General features: G+C 40.3%; 1 protein-coding gene across 1 annotated transcript; it reads left to right on the forward strand.

Annotated features, from left to right (window-relative positions):
• The first annotated feature begins 270 nt into the window (after positions 1 to 270).
• Positions 271 to 20504, forward strand: iqgap3 (IQ motif containing GTPase activating protein 3). The gene is made up of 38 exons (XM_053628208.1): positions 271 to 595; positions 952 to 1039; positions 1642 to 1798; positions 2497 to 2574; positions 2686 to 2762; positions 2905 to 2972; positions 3092 to 3205; positions 3532 to 3710; positions 3807 to 3888; positions 4013 to 4176; positions 4284 to 4371; positions 4486 to 4649; positions 5072 to 5232; positions 5971 to 6086; positions 6205 to 6368; positions 6495 to 6585; positions 6787 to 6954; positions 7090 to 7232; positions 8196 to 8366; positions 8518 to 8601; positions 8684 to 8755; positions 8842 to 8911; positions 9119 to 9327; positions 9536 to 9688; positions 10379 to 10542; positions 10674 to 10898; positions 11039 to 11179; positions 12493 to 12577; positions 12737 to 12969; positions 13063 to 13195; positions 13320 to 13422; positions 13729 to 13876; positions 15211 to 15298; positions 15457 to 15669; positions 18011 to 18171; positions 18375 to 18503; positions 18923 to 19031; positions 19277 to 20504. Exons 1-38 carry the CDS (start codon positions 562 to 564, stop codon positions 19388 to 19390), a joined length of 4941 nt encoding a protein of 1646 aa, XP_053484183.1. The 5' UTR covers positions 271 to 561; the 3' UTR covers positions 19391 to 20504.
• Positions 20505 to 20704: the final 200 nt, after the last annotated feature.

A 20704-nucleotide genomic window follows, 5' to 3' on the forward strand; every position in this document is an offset into this window, starting at 1 on the left:
GTGTTGGGGAATTTAACATGTAACATTTTAATTATATTCTACTGAAATGAACGAACTGACTCGAAAAAAAGATTCGTTCATTTTGCTGAACGAGATTCAAAGATCCGAGTCAGTAAAATGATCCGAACTTCCCATCACTATAGTGGACTAGTTGAATGCGGAAGTGTCATTCCAAGTTAGGACAACAATGACCATCATGCCTTGCGCGCGCCAGGCTCGCCAATGGGATCGCGGCGGGATATTCAAACTCACCGGAAAGTGAAAACACTCCCAAGTGTGACTTTCCTCTTTCAAACAACAAGCGTGTTAGATCGCGGATTATTATATTCGTTTGGCGCCGAAGTCGATTTTATTCTAAAGGCTCTTGTAGTTGATGAAGCCACATTATTGTAGGATTTGTTTTTAAACAGCGTTTCAGTTGTTGTTTTGTCAGATACACGGATATATAGCCAGGAGACGTTAGTGTTTTGTGCTGGGATAAATTTATAACTGGAAGCAGAGAGCTGTAAACTATTAAAAACAATAAAAACTTGCTCTGTCCATAACCATAACGAAGACAAAATGGGAGAATCCGGTGGTGAACTCCGGTCAGGATGTAAGTAAACGACTTATATTTCTGACGCATAAATGGCAGCTAGCTAATCAGATTAATTAATGCAGTTTGCACAGAAACAGCTATTGAAGTGTTTTCATAACTTCACGTAATTCAATTTAACAACACAATTTAATAAAAGGTGCCTATTATTTATAAAATAACTGTTATCTGGAGTCAGCACTAAGTTATATTGTGAGCTCTGTAGGTTAGTTTCTACTGAAACTTACCTCGCGGCCCTAATGAACCTCTACTGCTGTGAAAATACTTACACCCTTATCCTCGTCACATACTTTAGAAGCTGTTTCAGGTTTATGTTCAGGTTTAAACCTTTCTTATTGGAACTTATTATTTTATAGATGAAAGGTTGACAGCAGAAGAAATGGATGAACAGCGTATCCAAAATGTGGCGTACCAGTACCTGTGCCGCTTAGAGGAAGCAAAGAGGCAAGACACTTCTACTGTACACACTTCTGACTGCTTCAAAGAAAACTCCACCCTGAAGCACATTAAATATGTTTTTATATTGAAATAGTTCTGATGTGTTGATGGATACTGAGGCTAATTTGTTGGTTGGTGAGGTATTTTTGTTAGCATTATGTGATGCACTTTGGCATGTAATAGGGAGAGGAAAAAATCTCAAGCATCAACCTCAAGTGCTGTTAGCTCCTTAAACAAGAGCTTGTTTTCCCTTCACTTACCGTTGATGTTCAATGTCATATTGATGAGAAATGCAATGTAAAAGTGGTGAAGACGACAAACATTGGACTGAAATGTCCAGAGTTTGAGTTCGGTTGTAAAACTGAGTAGTGCAGTGTTGTAGCAGAGCTTTGGAAGCTGATCTGTTCGAGCTTTGTGTACAGTTATAACCATTAATATGCAAGTCATTCAGGGTGGATTTGAACTTTAACGTTCTACATTCATTTGGAAGTTGTGATTATTATTTTTTTTTTTTAATGTTGTATGTATGGTTTTTTTTGTTGTTGTGTGTTTTTATTTTTATTTATTTATTTATTTATTTATTTATTTTAAATGAACCTTGCTTTCAGGTGGATGGAGGCTTGCCTGAATGAGGAACTTCCACCTCCGACTGAGCTGGAGGAGGCACTGAGGAATGGAGTTGTGTTAGCTAAGCTTGGCCACTGCTTTGCTCCAAAAATTGTTCCTCTGAAGAAGATCTATGACCTCAACCAGGAGCGTTACAAGGTCTGTCTAATATTTTGTTGAGAACAGTCCACCTACCAAAAATATCCAAACATCATTATTATATAGTCAGACTTTGATAAGGGCAATTATCAGTCCATACAGGAATCTACCGTTTTGTTTTTTTGTTTTTTAAGATTGTTGCAGCCAAAAAATGCTTGATTTTGCTGTGTCTTTTTTCAAAATTTGCAGACAGTGTTGTGCTTTTCTTGCAGAAGGCTACATGAATTGGCACAATGATATTTGTTGGTAAATGAGACCTCTCAGCTGTACTCATGTTTGACACATGGCTTTGATCTAATGCGCTTTGTGATGTCCTATGATGCGTGTTGGCCCAAATCTGCTGAAAATCTGCTGTAGTTTTGAAAAATTGCAAACTCCTGTAATATCGTGGTGTTGTGTTGGTTTTGCGTTAATTTCCGCAATCCTGTAGGGACTGTGTGATCTTTTTACACACACAGGGTACATGTGTCTAATGGGGGAAAGAATAGGCCTATGTATCTAATGATTGGAAAAAACACTAGCATTGCTGCTTCCCCTGATGCACACTACTATGCTAAAATTATCCACCACATAAATGATGTGTAGCACCAGATACCAGTAATATTCTATGTACTGTGTATGGTAGGTGTGTCTAATAAACAAGCCACTGAGTGCATTTGACCATAAAATGCAAACCGATACATTGTTTGTGTTTATAGGGGGTAGGTCTGCAGTTCCGCCACACCGATAACATCAATCATTGGAGGAATGCACTAGTGGAGGTTGGCCTGCCAACGGTAAATTAAACTGATCTAGCATATTTCCCTTACACATGCATGTTCTTTCATTCAAAATAATGACCACACACAAACATCACTGTAATACATGTATATTTCCTCTCCTGTCAGATGTTCTACCCTGAGACCACAGACATCTATGATAAGAAGAATATGCCACGAACTGTCTACTGTATCCATGCTCTCAGGTCTGTACTAGCTTTTCTACTGATGCTGAAAATTGGAGATAAGTGGTGTATTTACAGGGCTAATACTTCTTTAAAAGGAGATTTCTGGTAGAATTACACTGTAATGTTTATCTACATTTGGTGTCTTTTTATTGTCTTGTAGTCTGTACCTTTTCCGTCAGGGTCTGGCTCCTCAAATCCATGACCTGTATGGCAAAGTCAAGTTCACAGGTAAAATCATACCTTTTTTTTTTTTTTTTCTTTCCCCAAGCCAGATTACATTTATTGTTTTGTTATTCTGAATGCTTAGTCTGAATATCGATATACCGTTTTTTTCATTCTATGCCTAGATGAGGAGATCAACAACATGAAGCTGGAACTGGATAAATACGGTATCCAGATGCCTGCTTTCAGCAAGATTGGTGGAATTCTAGCTAATGAGCTATCAGTGGATGAGGCTGCTGGTAAGGACAATCATGTGTAGGTTTAGCTGTAATGTGATTGAACAGGCATGCAGGTATGTGTTTGTGGACCACCAAACAAGAGAAGCCTGCTGTCATTGCTGATGCTTATAAATATTTTACGTTTCTACAAGGCCGTCATGAGTGTATGATGTTTTTATTATTACCATAAAATGAAGAATAGCCTATATACTATTACTCCTTACAAATAACAATAGTTTATGGTGTTTGCACAGGACAGTATATTATTTTCTGCTATATAGAGGCTAAATTAAGCAAATTGTGGATGTGAAAATCTTCTTTGATCACTTTAATGCTCATGTGTGCAGTGCATGCAGCAGTGATAGCCATTAATGAGGCGGTGGAGCGGGGCTGTGTGAAGGACACTGCACAAGCACTGCGCAATCCCAACGCCATGCTCACTAACCTGCAGGAGCAGCTCATGGCTGTCTATCAGGAGATGCTGCGCCAGGCTCGTGCTCACAAAGCGGCCAAAGCTTCTGCTAAAGTGAGGGGGAGGGTCTTTTGTCTGGTCCTGTCATAACATAAATGTAATATGTCTGAAACAGAATGCAATTAAGATGAATTCTTCAATGGTTTTTAGGCAAATGGCTCCATGGAGAAGGACATTTATGAAGAGTATCTGACACAAAGTGAGATTCAAGACAACATCACTAAAGTTAATGGTGAGTCAGTGCTCCAGTGTTGTGCCTATGGGGATGTTTGATCTTGTATCACAATTTGGTTATAATATGATCTATTTGTGATGTGTGTGTGTGTGTGTGTGTGTGTGTGTGTGTGTGTTTGTAGTGCGTGCAGCTGTAGAGCATGTGGATGAGGCAATAGACTGTGGCGATGCCCTGGCTCTACTCTCAGCCTTGCAGAACCCGAGTCTTGGCTTAAGAGGGCTGCTTAGAGATCACTCTGACTGGTATCTGGAGCAGCTCACATCAGACCGAGAACAGAAAGCTCTGGTGAGTAGAATTGCCTTGCATTACATATTCTTTACATTTGTATGCAATGCTTGAGGTGAGTGTCATTTAAGGTGCAAGTCACTATTTGTGTGTATGCTTTCTTCTAGGATCTGGGGTGTGTGGACCCTCTGGAGAGAGATGAGCTGCAGGAAGGTATCAGTGTGGCCAACGAGGAAGCTCAGCGCTCACGAACAAGTCAGTTCTAGCCCAACTTTGAGGCTTAATAGTTAAATTAAAGTGATGGTCAAGAGTTGACTGTGTGTGTGTGTGTGTGTGTGTGTGTGTGTGTGTGTGTGTGTGTATGTACAGTGCTGCAGGCAATATCCAGAATCAATGAGGCTTTGCGGTGTGGTGAGCCACGTCAGACGGTGCGTGCCCTGATGAACCCTGATGCCCACCTGCCTGATGTCTACCCTTTTGCTGCTGAGCTTTACCAGAGAGAACTCGCTCCTCTGCAGCAGCAGTGCCCACAGGTGGCTAAAGTAGCACCCCATTCACCACAAATTATAGATTCATACAGTTCCCCTTGCTCTAGGGTCATTAAAGCCTTCTAAGCTGTAGTGGTTTGATTTGTACATCACTGTCAAAATTTGCACTCCCAAAGGTATGAATTTGCAAATTAGACACTTCTGTAATCCAGTTTTACCTAAAAAATCTGTAATCTAAGCTCAAAAATCAGCAGTGTATGTGTATGCATAAGCAATCATCAAGAAACAGTGCAGCTAGCCCAAGGCTTTTTTCTTTTCTTTATTTATTTTTTTTCTTCAAGATACTTTGTATATATTGTATATAGGATGTATCTTAGCTAAAATTGAAACATGATATTTGGTTCGTTTATTTCTGCCTGTTTTGCTTCTATGCTGAATCTGCTTTGTTTGCGTGTGTGATTGTGTAGGGTGACCTGCAGCAGGAGGAGCTGTTTGTGGCTGTAGAAATGCTGTCTGCAGTGGCGTTGATAAACCAGGCACTGGAGGCTAAAGACATGGGAGCATTCTATGCCACTCTGGTCAGCCCTGCTGCTGGCCTTGCAGACACTGATGACAGCTTAATGCAAAGGTGCGACATTACTTCATACTATAGTTTGTTTTATCATTGGGCATTTTAATTAGGATTGCTTTTCTTTTTTTCAAAACTTTAACAGACATAAAGGACACATACTGTGTATATAACTAATCAGATGTTACAGTTGATTTTGAGCAAAATTTGCATTATCTGTGTATAATATAATTTCACACTTCTACTTTAAGATAACAATTATATTTTACAGTGTGTGTGTGTGTATGTATGTGTGTGTGTGTGTATGTGTATATATATATATATATATATATATATATATATATATATATATATATATATATATATATATATATATATAAAATGTATATGTGTGTATGTATATATAAATATATAAAATATACACACACCTATATTGTGTGTGTATGTACGCACATATATAATGTGTGTGTGCGTGTGTGTGTGTGTGTGTTGACTAAGGAGTCAGTTTAACAAACATGGTGGTAAAAACATTCAGTCTGCCCAAAGATATCTAAAACCTTGCTTGTGGGGCATGTTTTAGTGAAGTTGGGTTTAAATCTTTAAATGAAAATTTCTCCTTCCCTATTGTGGGTAACTAGAAGTGAAGACCTTTCATTTCAGGAAAGCCTGTAGTTTAGAACCATACAGTAAAAATACCAAGGTTTGACTATTTGAAAGGTTTTCCCAGGCACATATATGTGTGTGTGTATAATGTATAGTATATCTGTAGACATTATATTTAGTACAGTCTTTGCTTAGGTATTTTGAGGAGCTTTCAGACCTGAAGAGGAAGGCAGGCCGAGTGCTTCTGACCTGGAACGAGCTGCAAAGTGGAGTGAACAGTGTCAACATGGCAGCTCAGGAGGAGCATGATCGTAAGTACATGCTCCTACCTTTCCAACTTGTAAGAATTTTCTTGGTTTGTCTCAAATTGCTTGTGGTCTTTATATTGATAGAAAACCCATGCATCATTCCTCTTGTCTTTAATTGTAGAGATCCTGACTATTGGACTGATCAATCAGGCCCTCAGTCGCAGTGACCCTCAGAAAACTCTGGCTGCGTTGCTGCTGCTCTCTAGTGGCCTGATGGACGTAGTGCCACAGAACGGCAAGCGCTACCATGATGTACTGACCCGTCTCAAGAAGCGCAAGGCAGAGGTGTTGTATATCGCAGTATGGAGAAAGGACTGTAGAGAGATTGACTGATTTTATTGTTTTAAATTGGCCTAATTGGATTTTATGTTTATTTCTTGCCTTTTGTTTGTGTCTGTGCGCATGGTGCAGATGAGTCGGGACCCTGGAGCAGAGCTGTGGTTAGCTGATATTCAGGAGGGAGTGAGCCTTGCTAACCAGGATACTCAGAAAGCTCTGAAGAGTGAGTGTATACAGTATAAACAAACAAAGTGAAGCATTATGTTCATGGAGTTTAAAACTCAGCTTGCATACCCAGGACTGATCCAGGTGTGAAAGTGTGAACATGCTCTTAGGTCATCCATTTACAAGAATACAGACTTGTCTTTTTCTGGTTTTAAGAGTGTATTTTATAATAGTTCTTATGTGGGATTTATGTTTGCAGTGTCTCTGGGTCTGGCTGCTGTTAATCAGGCAGTGAAGGACGGTAAAGCCTCTCAGACCCTGCGAGTGATGCGTTTGCCAGAAGTGGCTCTGAGGAGTGTGGTAGCAGAGTGTGCGGCTGCGTACCAAACCGAGCTATCAGCATTGCTCCGTGCCAAGCACGTGGAGGGTCAGTCTTATGGTCATATCATAGACAATTACTGTACTGTCTTGCACTGCAACACGAACTGGAGCGTATTTGGCAGTTCTTCAGCGAGCTGTGTATAACTGTCCCTTTTGTTTTTGTGTCTCTCGTTCTAATCAGGTGATAACAAAAGCCCATGGATTAGGACAAAGACTCTAGATGGCAGCTCTTACTACTTCCACCTGCAAAAGCTGGAGGGTGCCTGGGAGAGACCTCACGGATTTGTCCAGAATAGCATCTTCCTCAGCCATGAAGAAATTCAGGTAGTCATTCATACTACGGGTTTCTGCAACTGCGAATAACAGGGATGCCTTCAACTGCCTAAATCGTTATGCAGTATTCATACATGTCCCATTAATAGTGTCCGTTTGTCTTCTGCTCCATTAAGCAGTAACATTCTCTTTGTTATCTTTGACTAATCATTACTTAAAAGCTTTAGAATTTGAATGCATTTGAGCCTATAATTTTATACTACTCACTCAAAATGAACAATATTATTATGAATAGCAGAAACTCTGTACTTTGCAATATTTCTATGGTATAAACCACATAAGTTGAACTGTGAAGCAAAGCAGGAGTTATTTATTTATTTATTCATTCATTCATTCATTCGTTCATCCATTCATTCATTTATTTATTTATCACCCCATCCCCCCCAAACATTTAATTTTTACCCACACTATTTCTTTATGTTCTAAGTCTACCCAGAAGGAATGATTTAAAAGCGTATCCTTTAAAAATTAATTGCGCATGAGGCATTGTTAAAGCGTCCTCAACAATTGTGCTACATCCCAAATAGTGTCTTGTATGCTATATATGCTTACTCCACAGGGTGCTTGGTGTTACTGAACCTATGTATAGTGTGAACTTGTAAGAACAAATTGAGTGGTGGAAAATGTTTAACTACTTATATAAAACTAAAAAAAAAACTTTTAGTGTAGATACATCGTTTTTATATTTTATTAGGGAAGTGAGGCATAATTATGAAAATACTTGCATTAAATGACATGCATTTCTTCAAGTCCATCTTCCTTACTTCAAGGAGCCAGGGTAATTAAAGTATATAAAGCAAAACGTTTGGTGACAAGAAGCAGAATATGTGAATTTGCACATTTTAATATTCAAAGAATACTTTATGTATTATGAAACTGAAGTAGCATTTATACAGTGAAATATATTCTGACAGCTGTTACTTACATAAACCTCCTTGCTGTCTCCCCTTGCAGGCAGTGTGCAGCAGTGTAACTGTAGCACACAGTCGGGAGGTGCAGTGGAAGGCCAGCGAGCTGTTGGTGGTGCAGATGCAGGCCCGTGCACGAGGCTTTCTCCTCCGGCAGAAACTTTCTGAGCGCCTGCACTTCCTCAACACTCAGCTACCTGCCATTATAACCATTCAGGTAGAGCAACGTCAAATGCTGTAGACTTGGTGTTATTTTAAAACAGGCCAAATCATTTTGCTGTTAGACGATTATGGAGTCATCCAGAATGATGCCTGTTTTGTATTATTGGGCAAAATAACTAATGATTGTGTTTGTGTTGTTCTGTTAGTCTCACTGGCGGAGGTGTCTGCAGCAGAGCACCTATAGGAAGAGGCTGGAGTACCTCTATTGGAACTGGAGAGCGGTGGTCAAAGTAAGGGCATATGTGCCTTTTTGTAATGCATATAGAAGTCCAGTTTTTCCATACAGTTTCTTACCTGGCTGTGCTCTCTTAGATCCAGGCATGGGTGAAGATGTGGCTAGCTCGTAGGAGGTATTTGGCTCGCCTGCGCTACTTCAGAAGACATGTTAGTGTCTCAGCTTTGTTGCAAGTTAGTGTTGAGCATATGGAGAAAAGAACAAGATGTAAATGTATGAAGTTTATATCTTCTAGGTTGGTGCCATCATAAAGATCCAGGCTTTCTTCAGAGCCAATAGGGCACGTGAAGAGTACAGGATGCTGGGTATGAAAAATTTTTGCCATATGAAATCGAAAAAATAAGTTCTTGGTTCAATCTTAAGTTATGGAATTTTTAAATTCTAAGGAGACATTTGCTAAGATGCTGTTTGATATCAGATCGGTAAGCTTGTAAAATTGTGCCGAAATCTTCCCTGAAGATTTTCGTTCTACATGTTCTTACTTTTTTTATTGTCTGTCTCTGTACACACAGTGCACTCCAGTACTCCCCCTTTGTCTGTCGTGCGCAAGTTTGCCCACCTGTTGGAACTGGGGGATAATGATATACGACAGGAGGGGGAGCTGCTGCGCCTGCGGGAGGAGGTGGTGCGCACCATCCGCTCCAACAGACAACTAGAGGCAGACCTGGACCTTATGGACCTGAAGATCGGCTTGCTGGTCCGCAACCGTGTCACGCTTCAGGTCGGAAACCACACACGAAGAAACTCATTTAGCCTGCGGACATGTTTTTCTTTGACATCCCGCATGACTTTAATTAGTTCATTGTTTTCAGAGAAATAATAAATGCCAGCATGCTTTAGTTGTTTATTCTGGGCGCCAGGATGTCTGTTCACGAAAGCTGCTCCATGTGTGTGACTCTGTCCTGTTTTGGTCTGGTCCTGGGGTGCAGGAGGTGGTGTCACACCACAAGAAACTCACCAAGAAGAACAAAGAAGAGCTGTCTGACATGATGGCCTTGGACAAACACAAAGGTCTCAAGTCTCTGAGCAAAGACAAAAGGGAGAAGTTGGAGGCTTATCAGCACCTGTTCTACCTGTTGCAGGTACACCCATTTCCTAGCAGCATATGGACCTTGATCTTGAATGCTCCAGTGTTTTTCCACCAAATATCTCTGCACCATCTGTAGTGTATGTATCACTGACATTAATTTCAGCATGTTTTCCTGTACTGAATATGAAACAGAAGAGCTGCTGACTTTAGAAAACATTACATGTATGCGACAAATGTAAAACTACAGTGGTTACACTCTAAAAGTACTAGTCTTAGATTGATTGGGAATGTCTTACTATAGTGGTTCTTATGTAGTTTTATTTAATATTAAGCTGTTTTACCTGTAAATTACATTCTAAATCCGTATCATCTGTACTTTTAAATACCTTTGGTTCAAAATTCATTAAAGCGTTTACACAAATGTTTCACATAAAGGTTTATTGGCTACTTCCCCTGGACTACCATTATATGCGATGTATGAGTAAAGTGGTTTTCCGTTTTCTTTTCACAATGTCGAGAAATGTTTAAATTATTTTCAGTGAATGTATGAATATGCAGTCCATTTATGCTAATGGTGCAGCAGATGGAGATTACATATGGCGAGGGGGGGGAGACACTGGAGAATAACCAGAGTTAGTATTACTCTGGAGTGCTATTTATGTAGTGCTTGTCTCTAGTATTTCTAGTGTTTTGGTTCTACATAAATGTACTGACGCTCACGTGTGTCTGTCTGTGACCACAGACCCAGCCATCATACCTGGCCCAGCTCATATTCCTGATGCAGCAGAATAAGAGCACACGTTTCATGGAGACGGTCATCTTCACGCTGTTTAACTACGGCTCCGACTGTAGAGAAGCATATCTGCTGTTGCAGCTCTTTACTACCGCCCTCCGCCATGAGATCAAGTATAGTTTCCACATCCGCACACGTTTTGTCTCCTCAAGCATGAACATCAGGAGATGCTGTACTGTCTTAATTTAGATTAAGTGTTCTATTGTGTTATTTATGTGTAGCATTTTATGTCTTTGTGAGAAAGACTGAAGGTGGACCAGCCTCAAGAGGTGGTGACGGGGAACCCCACAGTCATAAAGATGCTGGTGAGTTTCTATCGTCATGCTCGTGGCCAGAATGCATTGAGGGAGATTTTAGGGCCGGTGGTACGTGAGGTTCTGCAGGATCGCACACTCGGCATTCGCATAGATCCTGTGGAGATCTACAAGAGCTGGATCAACCAGACTGAGAGCCAGACCGGCCACAAGAGGTCAGTGCTGCATTTGGTCTATGAACTCATGCACTGTATATTGGGTGCAGTATTCACTCGTGTTATGTTGTCAGTTAATCATGTTCTTGTAGAATTTTGGTATTTTGTGTGTTTGTGCTATGTTTGTGGTGTTTTCACAGCTCACTGCCATATGAGGTGAGTGCAGAGCAGGCACTCAGTCACCCAGAGGTGCAGCAGCGTTTAAACATTGCGGTCACTAACCTGAAGACTCTGACTGACCGCGTGCTCCACACCATCACCAGCAACCTGCACAAATTGCCGTATGTATAAAAACACCTGCAAGTGTCTGGTCTTTCCAGATGGGTTATCCTTTTTCTCTTGTGTATGAACATTTTTAGAACTTCTGTCCATGCTTATGCAGAAACCCCAGTGGAAGAAAAGTGTGTTTGTCAGGTGGAGGTCCAAGTTATGTGGTTGTTAAATAAATCCATTTGTTTTAGTTAGTTAGACTTTTCCCTCCTTTATCCCAATTTTAACGATTTGCCAATTCCCACCAACTAGTTAGTTCTCCCCTGTTACACTACAGCTACCAACTAGTCAGGGTGAAGCCTTAGAACCTGGAAAACACTAACTGCCCTCTTACATGGGCATGAGCTTACACACTAGAGATATTGTGGGGTTTTTTTTTTTATTACCAATTATTTGCATGTTTGTACCCACCAATTATACAGAGCTGATATTTATTTATTTATTTATTTATTTATTGTTTTACTTCTGTTCTTCTGTTTTTGACACAATGGTAACAATACCATTGTCAATTTTACTTCCTCCTTGCATACTCCTTATTTATACACCAATAAATAGAAGGGTCTGAGAGTAAAAAAAAAATAAAGTGCACTGTTACTAAAGTTTTTGTTTTTTAAATAAATAAACAAAAGCTTTGATGAGGTAAAGAGATTACGTGACCCAATGAGTTTGTCTGTATTTCTTAGAGCCAAGCTGCTTAAACTGCATATCAAACATTTATGTAACACATCTAATTTGTGCATTAATGGCATTATTATGTAAAATAAAGTTTATTAATTAAAGCAAAGCAAGTATACTTTACCTGTGCACACTATTCTTATCTCGTCTCTCCTCCGACACAGTGCTGCAATAGCGGTCCTGCACGCAATTCTCATTTATCGGTGGATCTGATATTACAAAACCGATATCCGATTATGGAAAAATTGTAAAATATCGGTAAAACCGATTATCTGTCCATCTCTATTATGCACACCCACATTGGTTAGTTAGTATCACTCTCGTCAACAGCGGAGAGCCTTAAGCCATCCTTTGTCCCTAGATATTATCGCCTGTTTTGTACTTTGGATCTCTCTGGCCACAGATGGCTGTGCCGTTGTCAAGATTTGAACTCTTTTCTGTTTGCACCACTCAGGAGCCATGCCATTGGGGTCTTCTAAAGAGAGGATATTTATTACATAAATCCGTTTGTAGGACATGTGCTGTGTACACTTTGAGGTCTGTTTTTGGTCCTTAGTAAACAAAACCTCCACCCCCTGTCCTTCAGCTGTATTGAGGAATACTTTTGCCTTGATGTGTACTCTTACATGTGTCCGTGTGTGTGTGTTAGGTATGGGTTGCGCTACACTGCTAAAGTTCTGCGAGACTCCCTGCATGAGAAGTTTCCTCAAGCCAGTGAGGAGGAGTTGTACAAGGTTAGCAGCATAAAGGGTTTTATTTCCATAAGCAGGGATGGATGTGTATGTGAATTTTGTGTGGTTTGGTCAGTAGAAGTTGGTGCTTCTGTATCTCTCCCTGTATACGTAGTTTGCATTATAGATTTTTGCATGTGTAATTATTATTTAATGTTTTAGATTGTAGGTAACCTGGTGTACTACCGCTACATGAACCCTGCTGTGGTGGCTCCTGATGGATTTGATGTAGTGGAGTTTGGGGTAGGTTCGGTTCTTCTGCCTGATCAGCGACGAACCCTTTGTTCCATTGCCCGAATCCTGCAACACAGTGCGGCACATAAGCACTTCCAGGGGGACTCTGCACACCTGCGTGCCCTGAATGACTACATCACGCACATGCACAGCAAGTTCCGGTGAGTTCAACAGTCACTTATTAAATATTGTCACTGGAAGAATAATTTGAATTTTGTGACTGGAAACCGGAACGTTCCCTATTTGACTAACAGGAAGTTCCTGAAAATGGTGTGTGACGTTCCCGAGCCTGAGGAACGTTTTAACATTGATGAATATTCTGAGATGGTCATTCTCAACAAACCTGTTATCTACATCTCAATTGGGGAGCTCATTAACACACACAAGGTATGGCTGTTCATTAACAAAAAAAAATTTATTCACTTTTTTTTTCTGTACATTTTTAAATATTATATAAAAATGTCATTCTACTGTATGTTCTAATAGCGTTTGTGTCTTGGTCTGTGTTCAGCTGCTGCTGGAGCACCAGGATGCACTGTGTCCTGATCAGAATGATGCTCTCTTCCTTCTGCTGAGGGACCTTGGCAAAGTGCCTTCTGTCCAAGCCCTCGTTGGTTAGTCTGCACACCTGCATACTCTAAATAACGACATCACACATGGTCCCCAAATAACCGCCCTCCCCAAAATCTCAACCTACCTTCCCAAAATAGTGACCTCTCTGTAACACATCTTCAAACAAATTTGTACAGCTTTCTTTACAGTGTCCTATGTTATCTGAAGGTTTATTACCAGGAGTGAACCGATTATTACTCAGGAGTATAGGCATTAAAGAAAAGAGCATATAAGGCATTCAGTGTGTATAAATGATTTAATTACTTCTTACTCTTACAAACTTTTCTGACTGTAATGGTCACTCACAGGAGAGGGGGTTATCAACTCTGCAGACCCAAACCTGGAGCAGACTTTGGCTCAATACAATAAGATGGAGGTATCTCTCACCCTCACCACCAAGTTTGACATCTTCAAAGGCTCTGATGAGAAACCTGATGCCCGAGGCATTCTGCTTAGGTGAGGCAGCATGTGGCATTGCCTTGATTTAAATGGCAAAATGCTAAACATTTATAGCATGTATGGTGGTACACTGTATGGCCAAAAGTTTGTGGACACCTGACCTTCACACCCATATGTTCGCCTTCCCCAAACTGTCATCACAAAGTTACAAGCTGTACACAATTATATAGGCTGTCCCTGTATGCTGTAGCATTACAACTTCCCTTTGCTGGAAGTAAGTAACTGACTTGTCGCCGAAACTCGCTGCTGCAGCGTCCGGTGTAAGATTTTTGCGGTGCAGAGCTTACAGACTGCAGTTTTGTCGTCATTCCACACAGATGACATTTTTACACACAGCATAACATCGATGTGTTTTCCCGCCCTCTTTTGATTGACAGGATTTAATCGGCCGTGATCATCGGATGTTTTTAAACTATCGGCCGATACTGATTATTGGCCGATACTTCGGTGCATCTCTACTATGTAGTAGTAGTATTTAGTTGCGAGACTCTGAGGATATAATTTTCTGTTGTTAATGTTGTCCCTTATGGTTTATGGAAGTGTTATGGAAAAAAAAAAAGCTTAATAGTTTTAACTGATCGATGAACTCACCTGATATATCCATGTTTGTCATTTAAGTACATAGAAATGGGAGCTATATGCCATTAGGCACGCCAGCTACCAAGTCTTGATTGCTTTACTGTCACCCAATAAAACACTTATGATAAAATGCCAACAGATCAGATTATAAATATACACCAATCTGGCTAAATTACTCAGACTAAGTGTGAACAAAAGTGTTAATCGACTTACTCTTTCCGAATGTAACGGAGTATAAAATAGCATGCCATTAGGTGCTGACTGGCTCATTGAAGAAGCTTAACAACTGGCTATTGATCTAAAAAGCTCCAAATTGGCTGACTGTCATTTGACCGACTATCATTTGCTTCCTACCAAATTTCAGAACAGATACATGTCTTGTCTTGTCTTATCCATCAGTTCGGAAGTCTTAAAGCTCCATCACGCCTAAATCCATTTTCCTTACAGTGTAATATTTTATTCTTTGTCACACTCTCACACTCTATTCTGATTGGCCATGGATCCTGGCAGTCAATGTAAATTGGCAATAAAAAAATTCAACCAAATTTTTATATGTACTGTATCGTTAAGTATGACAAATTTATTTGCATATTGTGTAGCACAAATATACCTCAAACTTTAGATTTTTTTCTCTTCAAAGATAAGGTCAAATGATTGTCAACATCTTGTATAATATTTAGAGTACAAAGCATTACCAAACTTTCTTAATTATTACAGCTAGTGCAAATATGTATATTTTACCTGTGTTCCAGCACTAAGCAGCTGATCATTGATGTGATAAGAGCTCAGCCTGGAGATACACTGAGTGAGGTTCTCCGATCCTCTATCTCTCAGGATCAGGTATAAGAGACCGTACCTCCCCACACTCCTCTACCTCCAGCAGTCTCCCTTTCAGTACACTCGGGTACATAGAAGACAAAACGCTATACATTGTGTGTCCTCGTGTGTGTGTGTGTGTGTGTGTGTGTGTGTGTGTGTGTGTGTGTGTGTGTGTTTAGGAGGTGCAGCACGGCTGGATGATGCACCGCAGGGCGCAGCAAGACGCCCGCACTCCAGAAAAGATGAAGAGGAATCAGTCTCTGATTGCTGACAGCAACCTGACATTGGAGGAAAAGAAGCGGAAGATCCAGCGCAGCTTGAGGAGGCTGGAGGCTCTAGGAGTACTTACCCCACCAGATTCTGAGACTCAGATACTTCAGCTCATTGCCAAGGTACACACACGGGTACACACGTTCACGCTCTTATGAAGCATATTACCTATATGGCGCACATTAATGTGTACAGCCCCAATTCCAAAAAGTTGGGACAGTATGGAAAATTCAATTCTACTTTGTATGTTTTCAAAAATAAATTAAATATACACTCATTTCAAATCTGATGACTGCAACACACTCCAAAAAAATTGGGACAGTCGACTGTTTACCACTGTGTAACATCAACTTTTCTTTTAATAACACTTATTAAGCATTTGGGCGCTGAAGACACCAGTTGGTTAAGTTCAGTAAGTGGAATTTTCCCCCATTCATCCATTATGCATTTCTTCAGCTGCACAACTGTACAGGACCTTCATTGCCTTATTTTGCACTTCATAATGCGCCACACATTCTCAATGGGAGACAGGTCAGGACTGCAGGCAGCCCATGCCAGCACCCACGCTCTCTGCTTACGCAACCATGTGCTTGTAATCCGGGCAGAATGTGGTTTGGTGTTGTCCTGTTCTGGATGGCAGCATATGTTGGTCCAAAATGTGTACATATCTTTCTGCATTAATGGTGCCCTCACAGATGTTCAAGTTACCCATGCCATGGGCACTGACACACCCCCATACCATGACAGACGCTGGCTTTTGGACCTGACACTGATAACAACTTGGATGGTCCTTTTCCTCTTTGGCCCGGAGAAAAGAACTATTTGAAATGTTGACTCCTCTGACCACAAAACACGATTCCACTGTGCTACTGTCCATCTCCGATGAGACCAAGCCCAGAGAAGTGGGTGGCGCTTCTGGACAGTGTTGATGTATGGATTCTGCTTTGCATAGTAAAGCCTTGGCATGTGTCTGTGGATGCAGCAAGGAATGTTGTTGACTGACAAAGGTTTACCAAAGCATTCCTGAGCCCATGTCAGGATTTCCATTACAGACTCATGACGGTTATAAAGACAGTGACATCTGAGGGATCGGAGATTATGCGCATTCAGAAGTGGTTTTCAGCCTTGCCCTTTACACACCGAGATTTGACCAGATTCCTTGATACTTTTAATTATATTGTGCACTGTAGAGGGTGAAATGCCCAAAATCCTACTGATTTGTCTTTGAGGAAAGTTGTTCTCAAAGTGTTGATTATTCGCTGATGCATCTGTTGGCAGATTGACGAGCCTCACCCCGTCATTGCTCTTGAAGAACTAGGCCTTTTTTGGAGGCTCCTTAGATACCATGTTTAGACAATTGCTTCAACTGTTTCACATCACCTTCTTATTTCAACTTGTCACAAAAGTCCTAAATTGCCCCTGTCCCAACTTTTTTGGAACGTGTTGCATACATAAATTTCTAAATAAACCTTTATCTTCAAAAAACTATACAGTTGATTAGGTAAAACATCAAATACCTTGCCTTTTGTTTTTTTGTACATTTACAAATCACTCCCCTTTTGTTTTTATTAGCATTTTCCATACTGTCCCAACTTTTTTCGGAGTTGGGGTTGTAATATAGCTCTAAACTTTGTGTTGTCACTTATCAAGATCTACACAAATAAATAAATAAAATGTAAAAAAAAAAAAAAAAAAAAAGCAGGGAGATGTAAATCTAAATTATTCATTTCAGAGAGCTTTCACATATGCGGTGTTTAGTCGATTTGAATTGAACCCTGGTTTGTTTCCCCCTCTGTGCAGTTTGTTTTGTTAGGTGTGAAAACAGCACGATTCGTTTGCAGTGAGAAAGCAATTTGACTCTGAATTCACCAAACGGTGGACAAATATGTGTGTATGTTGGGGTGCAGGCAACATTTTTCTGTGCATGTGAGCTGCTAACAGAGCTGTAGTGTTGCAGAAATGAACAGTAAAATACTGGATGCATTAAATGTTTTAAACTCGTTAGTTCTGTAATTATGTAGTAATTTATTGCGCATGTTTCCGTGTTCTTAGTGCTTGGGTGAGTTTTATGATTTCTACTCACACTTGGGTAAACCTTTTTCTGACATAATATTTCTGACCATTTTTACGAGTACGTTTTCTGCCCTACACACCCCTCAGCCAAAGTTGTTTTTTATTATTATTTATTTATTTTTTTATTTTTTTATTTGGAATCAAAAATGTAAATGCAGTAATAGATGTAAAAGCAACAAACATTTGTGGCAGTTGAGAAATAAAACATGTAAAACAATGGAGCGTTTCATTGTTCAAAATCCGCACCAACAAAGCAGACAGTTGTGTTTGGTACTAGATGGCCTATGGATTCCCCTTAGATAGACCGTCACTAGAGCTATGCTTAATCCTCACAAGTATTGAAATGTTTGTGCATTTTTGTGGTAAAACAATATGTTGTCCCTACTATAGGATATCCGTCACCAGCGTCTGTACCGGCAAAGACGGCAAGCTGAGCTGGTGAAGCTGAAACACACATTGCACAGCCTCCACTGCAAGAGCTCCTTCCACTCTGAACAGATTGACTACTACAGCCAGTACATCTCCACCTGCTTGCACAACCTCACCGCCAGGTCTCTCACAGACACACACACACACTCACTCACTCTCTCTCTCTCTCTCTCTCTCTCTCTCTCTCTCTCTCTCTCTCTCTCTCTAACACACACAGACAGACAGACAGATATGGGTACATAAGCACTAAAACATGTGCAACATGGTGTGTGTGTGTGTGGAGAACAGTTCTGTGCTGACTGTGTTGTTTCTCCTGGCCCCTCAGTCAGACAAACGGGAAGAAGGCAGCAGACAGTAAAAGGAAGAAGAGCAAGCAGCTGACACTGACCTACACTGCTGCACGGCTCCATGAAAAGGGAGTCCTCCTGGAGATTGAAGACCTGCCTGTCACACAGTAGGAACTCTTTGAAAGGCCCACCACACACACACACACACACACACACACACACACACACACACACACACACACACACACACACTCACTCACACTCTGCCTTTTAAATCTTGCATGCCTGTAGAGCCTGGCATTAAGCACAAGGATCCTTGCTTCTGTTAAAACAATGTTACAGAAAATCTGTCTGGATGAATAGAAACTGAAGGGGAAAGTCTCTGTTATTGGATAAGCTTCCAGGAAAACCAAAAACATTTCAGTGTGACCCAAATCACACATCAGAGCACTGTCAGAGAATGGGAGTGCTGCTCTTAAGATTTATGAATATTTGTTTTGGGCCCGTTTCAAACCTGTGTGTGTGTGTGTGTGTGTGTGTGTGTGTGTGTGTGTGTGTGTGTGTGTGTGCGCGTGTGCGTGTGCAGGTTCAAGAATGTGATCTTTGACATCATACCCAGCGAAGAGGGAGGCACCTTCCTGGTTAAAGCTCGGTTTTTGGGAGTGGACATGGAACGATTTCCCTTGAAATATCAGGTAATTACCGAAAAATGCACAAATGCTATTCATGTAAACACTGGTCATCTGGATTGTATCAAAAACGGGCCAGTGCATTCGGAACATATAATGCTATGTAAATCTTTTTGCAATTAGTGGGTGGTGTTTTCCATTGTATGAGGAAATTGCTGTTACTTATGTAGACTCTGTCTGTGTGTGTGTGTGTGTGTGTGTGTGTGTGTGTGTGTGTGTGTGTGTGTGTGTGTGTGTGTGTGTGTGTATAGGACTTGCTGCAGCTCCAGTATGAAGGAGTCGCTGTGATGAAAATGTTTGATAAGGCCAAAGTCAATGTCAATCTTCTCATCTTCCTGCTTAACAAGAAATTCTTTAAGAAGTGATGTGGACCAAATCATGGTCAGGACCTTGTAGCATGTACACAAAACAATCCAAAATTCAGAGCTCAGCTTTATTTGATAAAACACCACCAATTGGACATGCACTTTATTATTACTAGACATATGAAAGTATGCAAGGAAATAAATAAATGCCTGGAAAGCCTTGTGAGTTTTATAAACACGTCATATGATGACATTATTGTAAACAAATGTGCCAGTAGCAGCCAATATTACTTTCTGGGGGTTGTTGGGAATATTTCCATATAGTATATAATAGATCCTCTTTGTTAAGCAGCACTTTGTCTCTTTACAACCATGTAGTACTTGCATATTGATATTCCATTACAACTCGGCCATTTTATATTCCAGAGGGAAAGAGAACACCTAAAGCTTTTGTGCAGTATATTTTAGAAAATACCAGGGTTGGCTTAGCTTACTCTTATATATGGACTTTTCTTTAACACTAAATTCACTATGCTCTATCTTTATATCTATCAGCCAACTGTGTTTTAACGAGTATTATTCTGTATCAAAAGGGCAATCTGTTATATTTGTGTTTATTCCTATGTTTATCTGTTATCTGCTTATGTAAGATCACCCCATCCCTCTTTCTTGCATCTGGCATTTACTGCATTAATTGTGTGCACTTAAATAGAGCACTTGATCTTAGCATTACTCCAGCAGTATTTGGTTTTACCCGCAACTTATCAAAAGCTGTACTCCAAAACCACACACACACACACACAGAGCTAGTCACTCCATGGTGTACTCAGTAGAGAGTTGTATTCTGTTCTGCTCCTACAAGCCTAGATGCTAGTGTATGACTGACAGCTCGGGCATGCTTCATTCTTCACTCAACTCAACTGATAATGCAACAGTTTTGAGTTTCACAGCTGGTCTGAATCTCTGCTCTTGAATCATGCTCAGTGTTTCTTATTGTGGCAGAATGGCAGTGTTTAAGCTTTCAAAAGTAGTAAGGTCCTGCATTGTTTTCTTAAACTTCACCATAAAGGTTGCAGGGTGTTGGTGTCAGATCAAGTGCTTGTTTATGGTGTGTGTGTGTGTGTGTGTGTGTGTGTGTGTGTGTGTGTGTGTATATATATATATATATATATATATATATATAAAATTTCATATTCTGTCCTCTTTTTCTTTTGCTGTTTTCAAATTTTCATGTGTTGCTCATTTTGTGATGTGATTCCATGTTACCTTCACATATTTGAGAGAATTTGGTACTCTTTGTTGTAACGCTATTTTAAAATAAAGTGGCTCTAATTTCTCTAACACGAGTAAGTTGTTTTGTTAATTGCTCAATTT

This window comes from Ictalurus furcatus, chromosome 1 (genome assembly GCF_023375685.1).
Source record: "Ictalurus furcatus strain D&B chromosome 1, Billie_1.0, whole genome shotgun sequence".
NCBI classification, from domain to species: Eukaryota; Metazoa; Chordata; class Actinopteri; order Siluriformes; family Ictaluridae; genus Ictalurus; species Ictalurus furcatus.